The 21,282-nt window shown below is 54.5% G+C and overlaps 1 protein-coding gene across 6 annotated transcripts in view; it reads right to left on the reverse strand.

Moving 5' to 3' along the window:
• FYCO1 (FYVE and coiled-coil domain autophagy adaptor 1) overlaps positions 1-21,282 on the reverse strand; it is a 75,389-nt gene that overhangs the window by 33,402 nt on the left and 20,705 nt on the right. For all 6 annotated transcript variants that reach the window (XR_009350677.1, XR_009350678.1, XR_009350676.1 and 3 more), the window contains exons 7-14: positions 17,658-17,748; positions 13,928-16,297; positions 12,747-12,839; positions 11,974-12,092; positions 9,377-9,544; positions 6,709-6,858; positions 5,839-6,050; positions 3,028-3,166 (exon numbers count right to left, since the gene is read on the reverse strand). Coding sequence is in view for 2 of the 6 variants with exons in the window: in XM_059160688.1 (XP_059016671.1) it covers positions 3,028-3,166; positions 5,839-6,050; positions 6,709-6,858; positions 9,377-9,544; positions 11,974-12,092; positions 12,747-12,839; positions 13,928-16,297; positions 17,658-17,748 (3,342 nt within the window). In the remaining 4 variants the exon portion in view is untranslated. The remainder of the gene's footprint in view (positions 1-3,027; positions 3,167-5,838; positions 6,051-6,708; positions 6,859-9,376; positions 9,545-11,973; positions 12,093-12,746; positions 12,840-13,927; positions 16,298-17,657; positions 17,749-21,282) is intronic.

Consider the following 21,282-nt stretch of genomic DNA (forward strand, 5'->3'; position numbering starts at 1 on the left):
CCAGGTGACTTCGGTAGGCATTCCGGACGGAGGCACAAAAGGGCTGAAGCTGCCCCTGTGGGCGGCAGGGTGGAGGAAGGGCAGGGAGCACGGGGTCCAGGAGTGGAGGCGGTGCTCACTCTGACCTTCTCCATCAACGGCCCCTCAAGGCAGCGCCCATTCTGGGAACCCGGTCCTCTGCAGTCTGGGGTAACTCCCAGTGCTGTTCTGGGTGAGGCCTGGTGCTACCATACCCATTTTTCTGGTGAGGACACTAGTTCAGAGAGAGGCCCACCTGCTGGAGCTCCCCCAGCAGAGCGAGGGCTAGGACTCCAGGGAGCAGCCCCTCTGCGGGCCAGCAGAGGTTTCCTACAGCTGACCGACTCGACGTACCTCCAGCTCTGTAGTCCTCACCCAGGGGGTGATGCTGGGTTACCCCAAGCACAGACAGCTTTCTAACTGTAACCATCCTCACCATGTCCTGTTCTTGTGTTGCTTCTGAGATGCAGGCATCACATCTCCTGACAGGAGACAAACCTACCAGAGCCCCCGCAAAGCACGGGGACCGAGAATCGCTGCTCATAGGGCAACTACTGGCAAAGGGGCTTGGAGGCGCAGGGACAGTCTCTATAAGTTTGGCTCAGTATCAATGGGCATCCGAGCGGTCTTCCTTGGGGACAGGGCACACAGCTCAGCCCGACACCACGATGCACGCGGAGCATGACAGACCCAGTGTGTCTCTGTGGAAGGTATCCCAGGCACAAGGCCCTAGACTCCGCGCTTGATGTCACATGGTCTGTTTGTCTGGTAACCAGAAGGAGAGGCCAGGCCAGGATGAAGGCTGAGCAGAAGCCCAGAGACCCAAGGCCCAGCCCTGCTACTGGCCGAGAAGAGCTTTCTTTCTGTCTGTCCTGCCACCTGAGTCTCATGCACAGACGGACCACATGGTCCATGAGAAGGCTCAGGGTGGGCATGGCTGAGCACGGGAGCAGGTGCGAACAGGTGTGCCTGGAGGGCTCGGAAGAAAGCCAGCTGTTCTCCCCAGGGGCAGGGCAGTGCTTCTCTTTCTTGCCACCATCCTCGCAGGTGGGCGGCTACTCGGGAGTGTGGGGACCTCCCTCTGTCCCCTCCCTTTGCTGGGAGGGCCGAGGCAGAGAACTTCATTAGCCTAAGAATGTGTCCACATGGGGAGGAGTGGACATGGGCAAGGGGGGGTGGGCAGGCTTCCGACGTGCAGATGGGGAAGTGGGACCCCGGGAAGAGAACTGAACTCTTCACAACGAACCTGCAGCCCCTAAATGGAGGGAGGAGCTCTGGGCTCAAAGCCCAGCCCTGACACTTATAGCCACGTGACCGAGAGCAGCATATCTGGCCTCCGGAGGCTTCTGAGGCATTACATCCCTGGCCTGGAAGGTTGGACAGCGACTGAGCGGGACCACATCTAGACGCGGCGGGCTCAGGGAAGGGGCCTGACAGTCATTTTCAACAACACTGCTGCCAAGCAGCCTGCTTTCCTTCGGGAATCTGGACACGCAGGGCACTTAATCCCTTCTGGCTCACTTCTTGCTTTGGACTTGCTCATTTCTTTCCCGAAGTGTCCTGTCAGGGAGGCTTACGCAAACCCGGGGCTCTAGACCACTCGTGCTTTCTCAGGAGTCCCGGTGTTTCTGATTGGTCTTCAACTCACGAAGAAAAGGAACGTACGAGAAACCTGCCAGAGACCCTGGGGTCTTCTCTAACGCACAAAGACGGTGTGTGAGGGTGCAGGCCCTTAGCTGACTGGTCCCTGACAGATGGAGTGCAGGCCCTGCGGGCTCTTGTCCGCCAGCCCCAGATCCACCCTGGAGGCCGCAGGCCGGCATGCTGGCAGTTTCCTTTCCCTGGAACACTTCCTGATTTCCCAGCACCAAAACACAGTTATGTGTCAGCGGTCAGAGAGCCTTCTGGGTTTGTTCTTCCTGGGAAAGGGGAAGGTGAGGGATGAAGGAGACAGGGAGCTGCAGGGGGGTCACTGAGGCTCTGGCCCTGCTCCCTTCCCCGCCAGCCACCCAGCAGGGAGTACGGTGACCAGGTGATGGCGGCAGACTGACTCGGGGCCGCTGGCACAGAGCAGGCCCCCAGGAGAACGTCGCAGGCTATGTGGTGGGTGGAGGGTGGGGGCCTTCAGAAGGGGAGGCAGGGCTTCCGGGAGGGAAAAGGCGAGGCCCAAAGTTCCGGAAGCAACAGTGCGTGGGGCTGAAGGGCTGGGTGATCGTGTTGGCGCTCTCCGTGAGGCCACAACACACGGATTCAGTCGCCTCTTGTCAGAGAACAGGGGAGAGTGAAGGGATACCCTTCAGCCTAAACCCCCTTGCCCTGAGAGCTTCATGAGGATTAAATGTCTCTCTTCCCACACAGCAGAAATCCTGATTAATCCTGGCCCTCCTGAACTCTGGGCAGGAAGAGAGGGACAGAGATCTCAATGTGGGTGTTGGCAAGAGCATCACCAAACTCCCCAACGGTGGCAAAGCGGGTAAATTCTTTCTTGGCTTTTGAAGAGCCAGTGCTTTGCTGTAGAAACTGCATTTAAGCCTGAACACCAGGGGCTGAGGGACACTGAGCCAGGCTGCCATGTGGGGAGGGGACTTGGCCTGTCCCTACAGGTCCCCGGGCACAAAATCTCAACGTTTCAATGGGGTGGCACTTTGTGTGGTTATTCCATCCCTCGAAGCCTTGTTGGAAAAGAGATGAGACGGCCGGCGGAGGGTAAGTACTAACGGACGCTCAGGACACGGACAGACGCCAGGGTGCGCACACAACCGGTGACGGCGTGAAGAGGAAGTGAGTGGGTGGCCATCTGCCAGCCAAGGTGAGAAGTGCCAGGAGAAGCCCACCCTGCTGATACCCTGACCTTGGCCTTCCAGTCTCCAGAACGGTTCTGAGCACTGTTCGGAGGCACTTTCCCTTAAACACAGATAGCTGATGCTGCTTCCAAACTCTCACTTTCCTGGTCCTTTAGTCAGAAGGCACTCGGGGAGCACGTAGGAAATAAAGGTGAGGTGTACTCACGGTTCAGGCAAGTTCGGGTCAAGGGAGTCAGTTTCGGTGGGTGTTTCGGGCAAGGAGGAGCCGGACTCCTGGATCTGGCACAGCTCCTCGTCTGTGATGATGTCAAACACGGCATCGTCCGGCGGCCTGCAGTCGGCGTCTACGCCCGGGTCACGGAGGCAGATGGGGAGAGAAGAGACACATACCATGAAGCACAGGATGGGGAGGGCGCCCTGGGAGGTGAGGGGCTGTGGCTGCATGGGACGGGCCACCGGGACACACCCTTAGGGCCCACTCAACCTATGGCTATTCTGTCTGGGCGGGAGAGAAATGGCGGCAAGGACATTCCAGAAAGTAGTGCGGACTACAGGTGAAACTGCCAGATGAACTACAAGGTTTCTCCTAAGCTCCTCAGTTGGGCCTTAAAGAGATTTCAAGCTCTTACATATTCTCTGAGGCCTCTTATTTAGAAGAAAAAAAACAACAACCTGTCAAATCCTTATCGGGCAGGAATCTAAAAAAAGAGTAAACACACTTCTGTGCTCCTGAGTCTCACTCCCTAAGACACAGATGTGACTTATCCATCATGCCTATTTGAACGCAAGATTCTATCCGACCTGCATTTTTACCTCCATCCAAAGGGGGATGGGCAAGAACCCCTCTCTGCTCAAGATGGCAGCAAGCACTGCGATTCTGGTATCTAACTTTGCAGGCCCCTCAGGAGGAAGGAGGCCTTCTGGACACTCTTGTGCCGGTCACCCACTTACAAGTACTTTCCTGCCTGTGTCATGGAAAATGTGATGGCAGGCCTGAGGTAAAAGAAAGGCAGAGAAGGAAGACAGAAAAAAGAAAAGACAAAGAAAGGCAAAAAAACAAGGAGACAGGAAATGTCAGAAATCAAAACAAGTGACCTCAGTACTCTGGCACAGAGCCACCCTGCCATTGCTGAACATCTGACGGTGAGTCAGGGAGGAGATTCCTGGACGCTTTACCAAGAGCAGTTCATACAAGCTACAAGCTTTCAGCTGGCCCTGCCACAGGACTATTGGGACAGGCTGTGCTTTAGATGGAACATCCTTCTTGTCTGAGGCCTGTATGATGGAGGACTTGAGACGCAGGTTGAAAAAGGGGACCAAGGGCTGGTTTCTTTTCATTCACCCAGCCACGCTTCTGAACCTGCCTTCTGAGGCTGGTGGAAGGAAGGAAGGACAAGGAAGGAAGGCACAATGAGAATCAGGAGAAAAATCAAAGAAGACGTAAATGGAGAGCTATACCATGTTCATGGATTGGAAGACTCAATTTTGTTAACATGTCAATTCTTCCCAACTTGTTCTAGAGACTCAGCGTGATCCCAATCAAAATTTCACCAGGATTTCTTACTGAAATTGACAATTCTAAAATTGATATGGATAAGCAAAAAAAAAAACAAGAATAGCCAACACTTTGATAAAGAACAAAATTAGAAGACTGCTCTACTTGATTTAAAACTCATTAGAAAAGCATGGTGATCTCAACAGTCTGGTATCAGTGAGAGAAAACGCACATGGATAAATGGAATAGGACAGCAAGTCTGGATACAAACCCAGTTGATTTTGACAAAGGTAAAAAGGCAATCCTCTGAGGAAAGAACACCATTTTTCAACCAATGGTGTTGGAAAATACAAATCTCTATGCATAGCTTGTAGCATATATAGAAATTTAACTCAAAGTGGATTATAGATCTAAGACTATGAAATTTCTAGAAGAAAACAGAAAATCTTTGTGTCTTTGAGTTAAGCAAAAGAAAAAGAAAAGAAAAAAGTTGATCCGTAAGAGAAAAAAATGGAATGGACTTCATCAAAATTAAAACCGTCTGCATTTTAAAGACCATTTCTGCTCTTTGAAAGAAAGTAAAAAAGAGGTTTTTACTTAGGAAAAGGGTACTTGTAAAACACATATGTGATAAATAACTTCCATCCAGAACATATAAAGGACCCTCAAAACTTAAATAATTAAAAAAAAGAATTTAAAATGGGTTTGAAGAAGATACAGAAATACTACGCCCAGTACATTCCACCATCCCTGTTCTTTGTACCAAATATAAATAATGGCATCTGCCAACTTCCTGGATGATCCAGTTAAACAAAAGAGTAACTAACAGGATTTCTGAATGCTGGCTGACCTGAATTCAGGCAGAGGTCAGGAAAAGTCCATAGGGACCACCTGCAGGAAGTGGGGATGTTTGAGCAAAGACAAGACCCTACCGTCTTGGCTCTGCCTCCCTGGTATTCTACATCCACAGTCTGGTCCATGCTGAGGACAGCCTGGCCTGCTCTGCAGGCCTGTGCTGGGAGTAGGAACAACAGAACCAGATCCCACTTGCTCTTACTGAGCAGAGGAAAGAATGAGGAGAATACATCTTCCTTAGTCCCTGAGGGATCGTGTGAGCCACAGGGAGAAGGTGAAGGATGTGGTCACTTCCACACACAACTTTGGCCTCTGGTTACTCTGGCAGGAGGGCTGGGTATTGGGGTGAGACTCGGGAGACAGTATTTCCCAAGGTGTGGGGTACATTCCACTGGCAGCATGTGAGTTAAGAGGTACACAGACCTCAAATTAAATAACACTGACTCATACCAGGAGGAAATGAATTCCCTTTACAATTCTCTTTCAAGCCTAATTACATAAAAAAGAAAGTCTCAAACTGGTATAATACATTTTTAGCTCCTCTTTAATGCCCGTTTGGAAAACCATGAATTCAGCTCATTACAGCTAACTAGGCACACTGGAGTGGTGGTGGGGGGCGGGGTGGGTGGCACCTAAGAACACAGAGGGCAGCAGTGGGAGCCTGACCTTGGCCTCTGGCGGCCTGGGGCCCAGCCTGGGCTGGCGACAGTGCAGGGCTGGGCTCCCCCTGGCTGGTGCCGGAGCTGGTGCTGTCGGGGGAGCCAAGGCCATCGCTGAACTTCCGAAAGCAGGCTCGGCAGCAGCGCTCCTTCTTGCCACTGTGCTTCGTCAGGACGTAGTTGTTGCAGCAGTAGTAACAGAAGACGCGGCCGCAGATCCTGGGGCGAAAGGAGCACAGGCTGTGAGGGTGACGCACTGTGGGTCCCACAATCTGCACTGGGCTCTAGATGCCATATGGCTCTCGTCAGACCTAGCTCTGCCCTCACCGAGGAGTGTGGCCTTCCCGCCAGTCTGATAAGATTCCAATAAAGCCATCTTGATAAGGCCCTGGGAGATGTTTTCTTTCCCAAGGTCCTGGGAGGCAGGGGGATAAAGTACGTGGCTGAGCCCACCTTCTCTGCCACTGGAATGCAGGCGTACTGTTCCACGCCTCGGGGGCTGAGGCTCCAAGGGACCCCAGACCCACCTGGGCTGTGCGGATGATATTCCATCTCACTTGGCCCCAAATGAGATTTATTTATGTCTACCGTTCTTTGGGCCCTAGGAAGGTCTCCACTGTCCGCAGTCCCCCAGCCAAGGGTTGCTGGTCTCCGGGTGCTCCACGGCCCTGTGGGTCCCCTTGACTCTGCCCACACCCCTTTATCAAATCTTCTTCCCCTTCAGGGATCCCAGCATGTCCTGCCAGGACCCTGCCTAATGCGCCCCATCGTTTGGTTCCCTCAGGACCGAATGGCAAAGTGTGTTTCCCAGAAAGCCAGCAGCAGGGCCCACGCCTGCCGGTGGCGCCTGCTTCGGGGCTGAGTCCCACCCGCTGACCTGCAGTGGTGCCGTCGCACCATCCAGCTGAACTCTCGCTTGCAGTCGTGACAGTGGCTTGCCTCTGTGTCCCCGAGCCACCTCTCCTCAGCACTGAGCTTCTGTTGGAATTCCAGGGCATCTGACTTCTGCCACAGAGCATCCTTGTCCCTGAGACAGAGCCGCATTAGAAAAAAAGAAGAATCCGTGAGAACAACGGGATGATCCCTGATTCATTTCCAAAGCCTGATTCCAAAGTTCCCAAGACATGGCAGGAAAATTGACTTTCCTTGGAAACACCCCCACTCTAGGCCTCGTCTGGCCCCTGCATCACTCCTAGACTCAGCTGATGGCGCGCAAGTGAGGGCAGAGGATGCCCATGATGTATGTAGGCCCACCAGGGTCACATGCTGCTCAGGCGTCCAAGGGACAGTGTTTCTCGGTCACTTGGAGCAGCAGCTGTAACAGGTTGTCACGGTCACATGATGGCCTGAGTGCTGTGAGCCCAAGGACCACAGATGCACTGCCCATGCAAATCTTAAATGTGTTCCGGAAGCTTTATGGGTTTAGGTTTTAAGTAACAAGTGATCGGTGGAGGAGACCAAAAATTGCCCCACCTGAGAGTCTGATGGGATGTTAACTGCCCCTGCTCCTCAGAGAGATGGTACCTACTCTAGGAGGCAAGACTGAAGGAAGAGGGGGGGCTTTTCAGAAAGGTCTGGCAGCGTCAGAACGTGGCCGATGCACCAGTGCCCAGGTGTGTAGGCTTCTGTGTTGCTGCTCATGGTCATTTTCGAGGCTTATGGCTTCCGACTTGGGAAGGCTTTGTTCTTTCCAAGACGGAGCCCTGGCCACCATCCTAAGGTTACTGTAGGCCCAGGAGCACCTCAGTCTCGAAGACCAACACCAGGTTCACTGAAGTCCTGTGAGAAACTGATGCCATCACCAGCCGGAGACTCCCAATCCACAGAGCTCTCCCCTTAAATACTAAAAGCTGGGACGGGGCTGCCCAGGTGGCTCGGCTGGTTGAGCATCAGACTCCTGGTTTCAGCTCAGGTCCTGATCTCATGGGTTGTGAGATGGAACCTGTGCTGGTCTCTGAGCTCAGCACGGAGTCTGCTTGGGATTCTTTCTTCCTTCTTCTCCCTCCCCCTCTGCCCTTCCTCCCCATGCTTTTGCTCTCTCTCTCTCTCTCTCAAATAAATCAATCTTCAAAAGCCAGGCCAGAAGCCAGGAACTGACTGGCTCTTCAAGGATGCTGGAAGTTGTCAGCAAGTAGGACAACTCACACCCTGGTCCAGCATCATCCTCCTGGCTGATTCTCAGCCCCTCCACCCTGTCTCCTGGAGGCCAGGCACCCACACCCTGGAATGTGGGACGCTGTCAGGACCAGGGTCCTTCCATCCCACACCTCGGGAAGAGATCTGAGTTCAGAGGTCATAGATGCCCTGAGTTCCAAGTCTGAAAACTGATGACACGTGGGCAGAGGCCTCACACTTGCAAACACCACCATTTGGCAATCCCAAATCAATGAGTGGCTTTAGACATCGCTTATCCATGGCTGCCAACATTGCAGAGAATGAGCTCATCAGATCTTACGTGGCTCTTGAAAGCAAGGCCCAAACTGTAAACCAATTCTATGAAGCGTTCTTGAGAAAATGCTGAACTTGGGTCCAAGTCAGCCTTTAGTAGAGCAGCGGATCTCGACTCTCGACGCTGGCTCACTGATGCCCCGGTCTCACTCTGAGAAGTTCCAGCTGGCTTGGTCTGGGTAGGGTCTGGTCATGGGTATCATTTTAATAGCTCCCCTGGGGATTCTAACCGGAGGCTGGGGTGGGGGAACAACTGCTGTGGTTTAAACTGACAATTTACAAATTAACAATTTACAGACATCCTGAGGTTGGAAGAACATGTTAAATGGCACCACAGGGATGCAATCAGCAAAATCCAAGCTGTGGGAAACTCGGCCAGATGCATGACCTAGCTTCCTCGAAAGTAAATTGCAACGAAAAACACCCAAAAAACAAAAAACAAGTTGGTGAGATGGTGGCCAAATCACAGGCTAAGTAAGAGAAACCTAACATACTTCCCCTGCAGCGTATGGATCTGATCTAGAGCCTCATTAGAAAAAATTATACTCTCACAGAAATAAGGCCATCTGGGAAGTTGGGCCCTTCACCCGTGTGGTGACAAGGGTCAGGAGCACAGCACGCGTGTCCTCCAGTTCCTGAGTGCCCTCCTGGCCCCACTCACACGCTGCTACCTGCACTGCCTGCTACCTGTGGGCACTGGAGAGTGTGAGGCCTGGTACCAGGGAAAGCGGGAGGGAGGAGAAGGGGAAAGGAGCTCAGGAAAGAGGGACAAGGGACAAGAGAGCTTCCTAAAGATATGAGACATCACTTACTGTCATGCCTGTGGCTAAGAACACAGAGATTTTGAAAATAATGCCCCAGCAAGTACAACAGCATTAACTCAGATGAGCACTGATGGGAACAGTGAAATCCACCCTTCAAGGCAGCCAAGGGCCAGGGCGTGCCCCATCTGTGTTGGAGGAGGGCCTCAATGACGCAACACAGGCAGACACGGGGCCCATTTCCCTCGAGAGGCCTTTCAAGCGCAGCTGCATGTCTTTCAAGAGAAATCCCAGCTCCGGGGAGGCCCCGAGCCAGCTGCTGGCGCTGACTCTCACCTGAGCAGCTCGATCAGCCGTTCCTCCAGGTACTGCTTGGTTCTATTCAGGTCATCGAGGTCCGCGAGCATCTTCTGGTCATTCTTCTCCCGGTCTGTCACCTCCTGGCAGAGTCTGTTGTAATACTCTTGGATTTTTGTCGTGGCTTTTTCAAGTTCCTTCTGGGTCCTGGTGGAGAAGTGGGAAGCTTACCGATAAGCCACTGTGTCCAGCTTCCCCCGTGCCTCTGGGCTAACTCGGACCCCTGACCAGGGGTCCTGCTGCCCTCCAAGCCTTTGCCCTCTCACAGTGGGGCGCCCCTCGGCACGACCCACTACCAGATTGTGCATCCCCAGGCCCAGCCTTCAAAACTCCTCTCGCAGCTCCACCCTCTTCACATGCCACGCCCCTCCCCCCACCAAACACAGCGGGCTTTCTGGGAGAGCAGGTGACCTCAGGCCGCTAGGAGCACCCCAGGTGAGTTGAACTCTGCACCTTGGTTTTGGGGCAGGGGCTGAGGTTATGGGGGAAGGTGAAGGCTGCAGTGGACAGGCCGATGATGGGGGCGGTTTGCAAGAGGAAATGGAGCTGGGCTAGAAAGAACACAGGTGCATCTCCCTGGAGGTGACCACATGGACGATGACCCGTCTCCCACGTGCCTTTGGGGCTCTGGGCACAGGGCGTGGTGCTAGGCTACCCGGTGGGCACTCGATGGGCACTGCCAGGTCCTGACCCGACAGTCCAGAGGCCTGAGGGGCTCTGTTCCCTCGGCTCAGTCTACAGCCAAGGGGCTGCCCGAACGCAGCACGGTCCTCCTGCCCTTGCCCGCTCCCCTGTCCCTGAGGGCATTGGTGCTCCAGGAATGCTCTACGAACCCCAAGATCCAGCAGGGCATTTGTAAAAGCTCCATTAGACACAGGGCTCTGCGGAGACTAAGCCAGATATCTGTGTCTAATCCCGCCTTCCCACCCAGCAGAAAGCTGCCTGAAGGTTGTTTATGAACCACTCTTTACCAAAGTGATCTCATGGGTGTACACACAGACACACACACGCACGCACGCACGCACACCCAATCCAGGGCCGGCAGGTTATGCAACATCGAGCAGCTAAGACAACAGCTGGGAGATCTTAGGAATAAGCACAGTTGTAGCATTTTTTAAAAAGATTTTATTTATTTGACAGAGAGAGAGATCATAAGTAGGCAGAAAGGCAGGCAGAGGGAGAGGGGGGGAGCAAGGTCCCCGATGAGCAGAGACCCTGATGTAGGGCTCGATCCCAGGACCCTGTGATCATGACATGAGCCGAAGGCAGAGGCTTAACCCACTGAGCCACCCAGGCGCCCAGCTGTAGCATTAAAAAAAAAAAAAAATGCCCAGCTGTAGCATTAAAAAAAAAATGCCACCAACTTTTAGGAGGCTCTTGCTACTTATATTGTCACGTGATTATGACCTGGGCGGCCAGAGCCCTATAGCGTTTGAATTGTGGAAGAAATCAGACGAGGAGAAATGTGCATCTGGGTTAGCGGACACCCTAATCTCCTGCTGAGCCTGCACCCACCCTGGAAGCCAGCTGGTCGGAGGCCATGAGGCTTGCACGCACAAGGTAAAGGCTTGGGACAATCTGGTGTGATAGTCTTTGCTGGGGGCACACACCAGGTCCCGGGACCCCTGGCCTGACTGCCTGGGCCTCCTCACCGAATGCTGGGCTCATGCTTATAACTCCATGTGGCCCCCTAGCCCGAAGACGAAGGGTCTCAGGGAGGTCTTGGGGCTGCACAAGCAGGGCCATACTCCACGGGGAGGGCAGAGGCGGTGAAGGGTGACAACACAAACATGGTGGCAGAGTCTGCAGGCAGACCGGCTGGCCTGGTGCCGGGCACCCTTGCTCACCCTTGGCACAGACCTCGGAGGCCTCCCCCGACCCCAACCGCCAGCCCTGGGGCCTCTCATTTCACAAAGGAAACCAGGAAGAGTCACAGCTCGTAGCGGGAAAACACACACGCACACACGCGTGCACACACATGGGCACCCTCACTCGAGATCAGACAAAGAAGTATCTGTCTGTGCTTTTTAAGGGTCATTGTTGAGGAAACAGACTCTGGAGACAAGCGGCCCGGGTAGCACTCCTCCCCCGCGTCACCCGTGCGCTGTCAGGCGCTTAGAAAGTGACTTAACTCCTCGGAGCCTCACGCTCCCCATCTATATGATGGGGACAAGTAATAATTTCCCCGAAGGACAGTTAGGAGGTAAAAAAGGACAAATCGATGCCAGTGTTTAAAACAGTGCCTGGCCCGTTTGGGGCACTACTTCAGTATCTGCTGTTATCATTACCACTATTCTAGTCCAACTTGTATTTCATGTCAGCTCTTCTGAAGCAGGAACGTGCCCCGCCAGAGGCAGGAAAAGAGCATCCAGAAAGGCTTGGCGGCTGCCTGCAGGGGCGTGTGGGGCAGGCTGTGTGGCGTGTATCTGGCAAGGCGCCTCCCGAGTCTGGCTTTTCTTGCAAGAGGACTTCCTTAACTCGCTATGAGCAGCTGAGTTTCTAAATGACTGTGCCAAACGCCCCCTTCCCTGAAGCCTCCACCACCGGGGCCGCGTGGGTGGAACCACAGCACTAACCTGTCCAAGCTCTCGCGCAAGGCGGCCCCCTCCTCATCCTTCTTCTGCACGGCAGCCTGGCTCTCGGAAAGACGCTGGCTGGCGCCGCTCAGCTGCTCTCCCAGATCCACCTGGGCGGCCTGGCACAGGACGGGGGGAGAGGATGCTCAGCCGACAAGAGCCCACGCCGCGGCCAGAAAGGGACTGGGGGTGGGGGTGGGGGTTCCTCCGCCCCCACTGGCTAGGTCACTTCTAACTGGAGGTGGTTTTAAGTTCAGGAGCCCGAGAACCTTTGAGTAACCTGCTCCTGTTTGTCATCCTGTCAAGCGGGCAGGGGAGGTTGAGGGAGCAAGAATCAGAATCTCAGGGTGGGGGCGGAGGTGGGGTGGCGGAGAGCGGGGTTCCCTGGAGACAGGCAGCACCCCCCACTGCGCCCCCACGGTTCAGGACCACTGGTTCAGGGATACCAGCGGAGGCAGCTAAGAAGGACACTTTATATCCTTTCCGCCTGGCTGGCTGAGAAACACATCTGGCGGCCCCAGCCAGGTGTCCGGGAGGCGGGAGGGCCCAGAGAGGTGCACTCAAGACGTCCACACCAGGGAACGGATGGGTGCTCTGGCTTGGGAACTGGGAGTCTTGCATGCGGCCCTCAAGGGTCCAGCAGAAACCAAACCAGACCCCTCTTCCCGACAGGCCCACACCCTAGGGGTGGGAACGACCAGGCAGAGGTGGGCACGCCAGTCTTCCCTGCCCAGGTGGCCAGGCCGCCGACCAGCACACCCCCGGGGGCCTACCTTCAGCCTCTCCACGGCCTCCTCGGCGGCCTGTAGCTGCCGGCCTCGCTCCTCAAGCTGGTCCCTGAGGCTCCGGCACTCTTCACTGGCAGTCTGGAGACGAGAGAGGGCTTGTGGAAGTGGGGTCCTTGCACGAACACCCCCTCAGCTCCATTCCCCCAGATGGGTAAAAACAAGCTCTCTGTTTTCCACCAAACTCAATAAGCTCTGGGCTTGACTGGGGACAACATCCTTTCAGGTTTCTGAAGAGACTTAACCTGGTCCTCACACTTAGGATTCAATTTCCGCCAAGGAAAGAGGGCCCTACGAGCCACACAGAGCCGCGCGGGGTGGGACACAGTACTGGAGGCCCATCTGTAGAAATGCCATGGTTGTGTGTCTGGGAGCGAGCGCAGACTGCAGTGCTAACGGCCCAGTGGTAAGTTCTGGAAACCAAGGCCCCACGGCCGTCCTGCTTATGTCCTCACTCTCAGCCAACCTTACCCCTTTCCCTTCGTGCAATAGTAAAGGCCCATGGTTAGCACTGCTCCTGTAAGCCTGTCTACCCCAAGGGCTTTGTGGAAACGCACTGAGCCAGTGTCCACAACAGCACCTCCCACCGGGATGGCACCTGAAGGGAGAGAGAACCCACAGACGAGACTCGCAGATGGGGCCTGCTGTAGGTTCTAGAGACTGGGAGAGGGTCTAGGACAGACTCATAGGCCCACAGGGCTGAGCACATACATAAACGAGCGTAAGGAAAACACATGCCTCCTTTGCAGGGGCCCCCACCACCCAGCTCCTGGTGATTTCTGCAGGGTGGGAACAAGGGCAGAGCCTTTAAGATCTCCTGAGAGCTCAGAGAGAGCCTCCACACTACTGTGTAAACACCCAGCTCGTTAAGAGCTGGCCACTGATGTAAAACAGCCACTCTGTATGGGCCAAACCAGTCTGCAGTCGCACTGAGTTTAGGCTTCTGGGCTAGGGCCCTGCTCCAGACAGGGGCCCCTGAAGGGTCCCTGGGAAGGGAAGGGCGCTGGGACCTACAGAGCAGGACTGCCGCGTCTGCCCAGCCGCCCAGTACATTCTGGGGTCCTCAAGCGCCACGTGGCTGAAGGCACAGCCTATCCCCTCGTGGACCGGTCAGGCCGCACCGCAGGAGACCACTGCAGCCCGGGGGAGTCCAGGCGAGGGAGGACTACCTTCAGTCGGCTCTGGTGGTCCATGATCTCCGTGCTCAGCTGGAACTTGAGGGCATTGAGCTCCTCGTGTGAGGTCTCCTGGAGGCTCTGGGCCCGCTGCGCGGCCTGGGCCAGCTGGGCCTGCAGGCTGGGCAGGGCGCGGGCTGCCTCCTCGGCCACCTTCAGCCTTTCCTGCAAGCCGTCCCTCTCTCGCTGCAGGCCTGCCACCTGCTCTTCCAGGCCCTCTCGCTGCCTCGAGGCCGCCTCTTTGGCATCACGGAGCTCCTGCAGGGCGCGGGCCAGGGCCTCCTCGGCCTGCTTTTTCTCGGTGAGCTGCATGCAGCTATGGACGCTGGGCTCGTCGTTGGCTGGGCTGGCCCTGGGCAGCTGCTCTGGCGGCTCTGCCTGTTCCAGCCGGGCTTCCTGGGAGCCAGATTCTGTCCTGGACCGCTCCTCCTCCTCCTCCTCCTCAGTCCTCTCCTGCTCCGAGCGCCGCAGCGGCTCCCGACCAGAGGCCTTCTTGAGGGCTTCGTTCTGCTCCTTCAGCTGCTGCACCAGGACCCTGTGCTCCCTCAGAGCAGCCTCGGCCACGCTCAGCTGGCCCTGTACCTTCTCGAGGTCACCCAGGGCTGCCTGGAGCTTGGCCTGAAGGTCCAGCACCCCAGCTGGCAGGCGCCCGGCCTCCCCCTGCTGGGTCTCCACCTGGGCCTGACACAGGGCCAGCGGGGAGGCTGGCTCCTGGTGTGCACTGTCGTCAGGTGCGCCGAGCCCCCGTTGGCCTTGCTCTGCCAGGAGGGCCTCGATCCGCTGGGTCTGCTGGTGGCACTGGCTCTCGAGAGCCCTGAGCTCCCTCTCCCGGGCCTCTGCCAGCTGCCGGCAGCGCCCGACCTCCTCCTGCAGCTGCTGGCACTCGGTCTCCTTGTTCTGCAGGGCGGCCTCCTTCTCGGCCACTTGTGCCCTCATGGTCTCCTTGGCCTTCTTCACGGCCAGGAGGCTTGCCTCCATCTGGTCCCCCATGTGCCGGATGCTGGCCTGCTCAGACTCCAGAGAGGCCAGGGAGCCCCGGATGGTTGCCTCCCGCTGGTGCAGGGCCTGGTAATCAGCCTGCAGTGCCTGCAGCTTGCCCTCAAGGAGCTGGTTGCGCTCCAGCACATTCTGCAGCTCCTTCTCCAGCTCCCTGTTGGCCTGCTGGAGCTTTTCCTCCTGGCCGCTCCCTTGCATCTGGGTGTCACCTGTCTGGCCCTCCTGGGGGCTTCTCTGCTCCTCCTCTGGCTTCTCAAAGACCTGTCGCAGGCTGGAGTCTGGGGGACCCTGGGCAGTGGGCTTCTCCCCTGCCGTGGGCGGATCTGGGCCTCGCTGCACGGCGAGCTGCTCCAGCATCCCCACCTTCTGGCTGAGGTGGTCTTTGTCCCGGATGAACTGTTTCTTCTGCTCCTCCAGGTCCCCCACGAGCTGGCTCAGCTGGGCCACCCGGGTCTCCAGGAGCTGCAGCTGCCGCGCCAGAGACCTGGCCTCCTGCTCCAGCAGCTCCTTCTCCTCTCGCCGCTGCCGCTCCTCCTCCCTCACGTCTGCCAGCTCCTGCTCAAGGGAACTCAGGTGGCCTAGAGACTCCCGTAGCTGTCGCCGCAGCTGGGCGGCCTCCTGCCCCTTCCCGGCCAGCTCCTCCTGGACGGGGGCCATCTCCTTCAGCAGGCGCTCCAGGCCAGCCCGGGCCTCCTCCTTCCGCTCCAGCTCCCGGGCCAGCTGCTCGAGCTGGGCACTCTGCTGCCTGTGGAGCTCCTGCGCCTTGCAGCTCTCTCCTTCCAGGACTTGAAGCTTCTTCCGCAGCTCCTGGACCTCCAGGGCCGAGTTCCCGGGGAGGAGCTCTGCGTCCGGTGCCGTATTTGCCTTCTGCTCAGCCGCACCCAGCCGGTCCGGGACATCAGCCGAACACTGGTTCTTCCTGCCCAGCGGGTCCCGCGCGGCCTCAAGCTCCTGCACCAGGGGCTCCAGCATGGACTCCAGCTGCCGCAAGGCCGAGCGGTAATCCCCCTCCTTCTCTGCTGCCCCCAGCTCCAGGGCCTGCAGGCATTTCTGGAACTCCTCCACGGCTCTCTGGGCGGCCTGCGTGACCTCCCGCTGCTTCTGGAGCTCGGCCACCACGTGGGTGAGGCGGGCCTTGTCCTCGGCAGCGGCGCGGCCCCTCTCCCTCTCCGCCTGCAGCTTCTCGGCCTGCAGGCTAACCGCCGCCCTCAGCTCCTGGTTCTCTCGATCCAGCTGCTGCATCTGCTCCTGCAGCCGCTTCTCCCGCACCTCCAGCTGGTCCAGCTCCAGCCGCATCTCGTCAAAGCCCTCGAGCGCCTCGTTGTTTAGGGGGCTGCTTACATCAAGGCTGGAGGCCATCTCCTGAGTCTGCGGAGGAGAAACAATACACAAGTGGGTCTGGGACAGAAGCTACACGGCCACAGGGAGAAGCTTTAGAGTTTAACGAGAAGTCATTAAATAGCGAGCCTATTGAGCTGTTCGAAAGGCTAGAAGCGCCTTGTTGGAGGCACCTGCCAAAGGAGGTCAGAACACAAGACCACAGATGCAGGCTCCCCGGGTACTCAGAACCCACACGTCCCATCCAGCCTCCTGGAGCGCCGGGAGCATAGCGGACAATGGCACTTAGATTCATTACGTTACATTTAAACTCCTGCTCGCCACTGCACCGTACCTACAGCTCCTGCTGTGATTCAACCACAAAATAGGGTTCCAGCTCAATTTATTCTCCACTCTTAATGCTTCTACTACTTTTAGTTGTTGTATTTTTGTCAATTAACTGCACTGTTCTGACCTTTAAAACTATATGCGCCTATGATACATTTATAACACAATTAACGAAATTTGCCTTTCCCATGAACTTTCCTTACTTGCCGGCATCAAGCCCTTAAGGGCTCTTTCACTTGATCTGCACTGTCCCCTTTTGAGCTAGGATGACTTCTAGGACCTCCATTTTGGGATGAGAACACTGAAGTTTCGAGAAGGTAAGCGGTCTGCCCAGGATTACGTGACAGCATTTGACTCTGCTGCCTCTAACCCAAGAGCTAAATTGCTTCCTTTAAAATAATTGAAAAGCTTCTAATAGAATTTAATTCTTAAAAAGCATAAGTTCCGGGGCACCTGGGGGGCTCAGTGGGTTAAAGCCTTTGCCTTCAGCTCAGGTCATGATCCCAGGGTCCTGGAGTCAAGCATCCCATTGGGCTCTGTGCTCAGCAGGAGCCTGCCTCCCCCGCTCTCTGTCTGCCTCTCTGCCTACTTATGATCTCTGTCTGTCAAATAAACAAATAAAATCTTAAAAAAAAAAATTAAAAAGCCCAAGTTCTATTGGGTCATAAAAACCTGGACTCTAAGAAGTAACACAGATAACAGAGGGTTTATATTACTCGAGTTGGAATAAAAAGTGTGTGAGAGGGGTGCCTGGATGGCTCAGTCATTAAGCATATGCCTTCAGTTCAGTTCCTAATCTCAGGGTCCTGGGATCGAGTCCCGCATCGAGCTCCCTGCTCAGCGGGAAGCCTGCTTCTCCCTTGTCCACACCCCATGCTTGTGTTCCCTCTCTTGCTGTCTCTCTCTCTCTCTGTGTCAAATAAATAAATAAATAAATAAATAAAGCTTAAAAAAAAAAAAAAAAAAAAAAAGGCATCTGAGCACATCGCCCCGAGTTGCAAGAGGCCAGGGCATAGCCCAGTCGGCATTCTGGTGAGGAGACTCCCAGCCTTGCTGGTCTTACCTGCAGGTAGCTGCTCACCAAGCTGCTCATGCTGGAGCTGCGGCTGGGAGGTTTCCACAGGTAAGCTGAAGAGCCAGGGGCCAGCGTCCTCCTGCAGGGCCACAGCACAGACAGACTGCATCAGAGCAGGAAACACGCATGCGTAAGCATGCACAGAGGCCCTGATTATCACAAGGCACCAGGTCGTGGCAGGGGGCACCGCCCTCCTGGAAAGAGTGTAAAAAGGCAAAAACCCATCAGCTTCTACCAGAGATCGCATTTATGCTGGTCTGCAGCTGACAGCTCCACTGCTAAGTCTGAACATAATAGGCCTTTTCACCTGCTGCCCGGGAAGAACTAAGTGGATGTATCATTTCCCCATTGAGGGCAGAAATTTTCCTCACCCCCTCGGGTGCCTGTCACAGTCTCACTGTCTCTAGCAAGAGAAAAGCAGCCATCAGTCTGGTAAGTCAAGGTGACAGCAGGCTTGGGGGCAGCAGACCCAGCCTAATTAACTTTGTACCACCAGGAAACAGATAAGCTGGCATTCAGTTGTACAACAGAACGCTCTGCATTGGGGGTTAACAATCTTCTCTTACAAAGGGCCAGACAGGACATATCTTATGCTTGTGCGCCTTCTGGTCTCAGTCCCAACACATGCTCCAGTGGCGGAATGACAGCAACCGTGGACAACAGGTAAATGAACAGGTGAAGCTGTCTGATCCACTCCCCCAACCCCCCAACACCAGCCTGTGGGCAATGGCTGGTCAACCCGCTCTCTGCGGCTACAGAAATCCATGCAAACACTGATAAAAAACTCCAACATGCAGCGAGACAAGCAAGCTGCAAAAGAAGAGCTACCTATGATTCGATATATGCAAAATTTATAAATGCATACAAAATAAAACCACATGTATATAAAATATGCAGGGATACCCACTCGGTAACACACAAAGATACTCCGGAATGATGTGTGGCAACTACAAGGCTGTCATTACTTCTGGACAGGAATTAAAGGGGAGAGCATGAAAGTGGGGTGGGTCTTTATTTGGATTTGTGATCTTTTATTTCCTAAACACATGGTATCAGACATGACAACATCCAAAAAAAAACAACCCAAAAGAACCAGCTCGAAGGGACTTCTGCTGGCAAAATAAGGAACAATTTAGGCATCAAATTAATGATTACAGTGACAGAATATAACACACGGAATAAAATAAGAATCCATGAGTCAACTCTGCTATAAATGAATAAATACACAGGGGTGCCTGTCTGGCTCAGTCAGCAGAGCATGCAACTCTTGATCTTGGGGTTGTGAGTTCAAGCCCCACGCTGGGCATAGAGCTCACAAAAATACATACAAATGTGGGTATATAAATACTAAGGAAAAAGCGAGGTAACAACCTGATCTTTTTTTCTTTAAGATTTTATTTACGTATTTGAGAGACACAGTGCAAGAGAGAGAGCACGAGCAGGAGGAGGGGGAAGCAGACTCCCCACTGAGCAGGGAGACCGATGTGGGGCTAGATCCCAGGATCCTGGGATCATGACCTGAGCCAAAGGCAGATGCTTAACCGACTAAGCCCTAGTTGGTTAACCTAATCTTAAAGTATCTTCCTATAAGAAACCTAATGATTGCGGAGCCTGAGTGGTTCAGTGGGTTAAAGCCTCCACCTTCAGCTCAGGTCATGATCCCAGGGTCCTGGGATCGAGCCCTGCATCGGGCTTTCTGCTCAGTGGGGAGCCTGCTTCCTCCTCTCTCTCTGCCTGCCTCTTGGCCTACTTGTGCTCTCTGTCAAATAAATAAATAAAATCTTAAAAAAGAAAAAAGAAAAAAAAGAAACCTAATGATTACAAAGGCAGAGACAATAACTTTAGAGAAATCTGGCAAACACCACCTTTACCTAATGGTCACAGGCAACGGCCCCGGTGATGAGACAAATGATTTGTCTCATCAGGTCTCTGGACTGTGCTGAAGACGATACAACATCTGGGTTCTCCTGCCAGAAACGCTCACCCTGAATCTGACAATGAGGGAGCCCTAGACAAACTCCAACAAAGAACATTTTACAAAGTAACTGGCCTGTGCTTTTGAAAAATATCTACACCGTGAAAGACAAAGACTGAGAAACTGTTCCAAATTCAAGAAGACCGGAGAGATTGGCATTAACTCCTGGGCGGGCTCCTGGAGTACAAAAGACATTACTGGGATGATTCTTAGAATCTGTAAACTGGGGGCGCCTGGGTGGCTCAGTGGGTTAAAGCCTCTGCCTTCGGCTCAGGTCATGATCTCAGGGTCCTGGGATCGAGCCCCGCATCGGGCTCTCTGCTCAGCGGGGAGCCTGCTTCCCCCTCTCTCTCTGCCTGCCTCTCTGCCTACTTGGGATCTCGGTCTGTCAGATAAATAAATTAAAAAAAAAAAAAAAAAAAAGAATCTGTAAACTGGTGGCATGTATCCACGTTAAATCCCTGATCTTCGTAACCGCACTGAGCTTATACATAAGAGGGTGCCCTTGACTTTGGGAAGTACACAGTGAATCCTGAGGAGTCAAGGGGAATCAAGTCTGTAACTTTCTCTATAATGGCCTAGGGAATAAACCAACATGTATTTTTAAAGAGAGAGTGATTAAACAGTTGTAGCAAAGTACTGAGAACTGGGGAGTCGGGGTGAAGGCTGGATGAATGCTCTGTGGCATTTTGGGGACAACTGTGCTGTAATTATAAAACGAATTCAAAATGAAGAAGTTTTAAAAAGGACACGTGCAGTAAAAACGGCAGAATGTTAGCTTTTCATCTCAGTGGTCGGCTCATGGCACCATCAGATTTAGGACTTTTCGTCACAGAGCAAAATAAAAAAATACAAAACTAGACACTGAAAACAACCTGTATTAACAGAAAGCAAAGCAAAGAATGCCGCACTGGTGGGCGCCTGGGTGGCTCAGTTGGTTAAGTGACCAACTCTTGATCACGATCTCAGGGTCGTGAGATCCATGCTCCGCGCTGGCATGAAGCCAACTTGAATTCTCTCTTGAATTCTCTCTTCCCTTCCTCTCTGCTTCCCCCCCTCCCCACGTGTGCACCCATGTGCATGTACACACATGCTCTCACACACGCCCATGCACACCGGCGCGTTCTCCGTCTCTCGGAAAAAAAAGTGCTGAACTGGAGTTGAACTCGAGTCTGGTGCCCTGCAGTACTGGGCAACTGTGCGCAAGTCGCCCAATGTCTGAGCTTGCCCTTCCCATCCCCCTCCTGGCGTGGCAGGCGAGCGCGCTTACCCTTCTGTGGGGGAGCTGTGACTCCCTCTCCCACTGGCCTCAAGGCCTCTGAGGAACCCTGCAAGAACACGACCAGGAAAAAGCCCACTGGCTCCCCCGCTGCCACCCCCAAGTCCCTCAACACACTTAAGAAACCTCGGGATTTGCATATACATCTCCACTGACTCATAGACCTGGCCGTGGAGGAGGGTTAGGAGAGTTTCGGGTTGGAGCCTTCAGATGTTATCGTTAGTCAGACTCAACAAAGCCTAGAAAACTCGCAGGTCGCAGGTGTAAGAACTGCAAAGCCTTCTGTAATCTACTGAGTGACTGAACCGCTTTGCATCGACTGGCGGCAACCTTCAGAACTTCGAACATCTCTTTCCCTC

Source organism: Mustela lutreola, chromosome 2 (genome assembly GCF_030435805.1).
Source record: "Mustela lutreola isolate mMusLut2 chromosome 2, mMusLut2.pri, whole genome shotgun sequence".
NCBI classification, from domain to species: Eukaryota; Metazoa; Chordata; class Mammalia; order Carnivora; family Mustelidae; genus Mustela; species Mustela lutreola.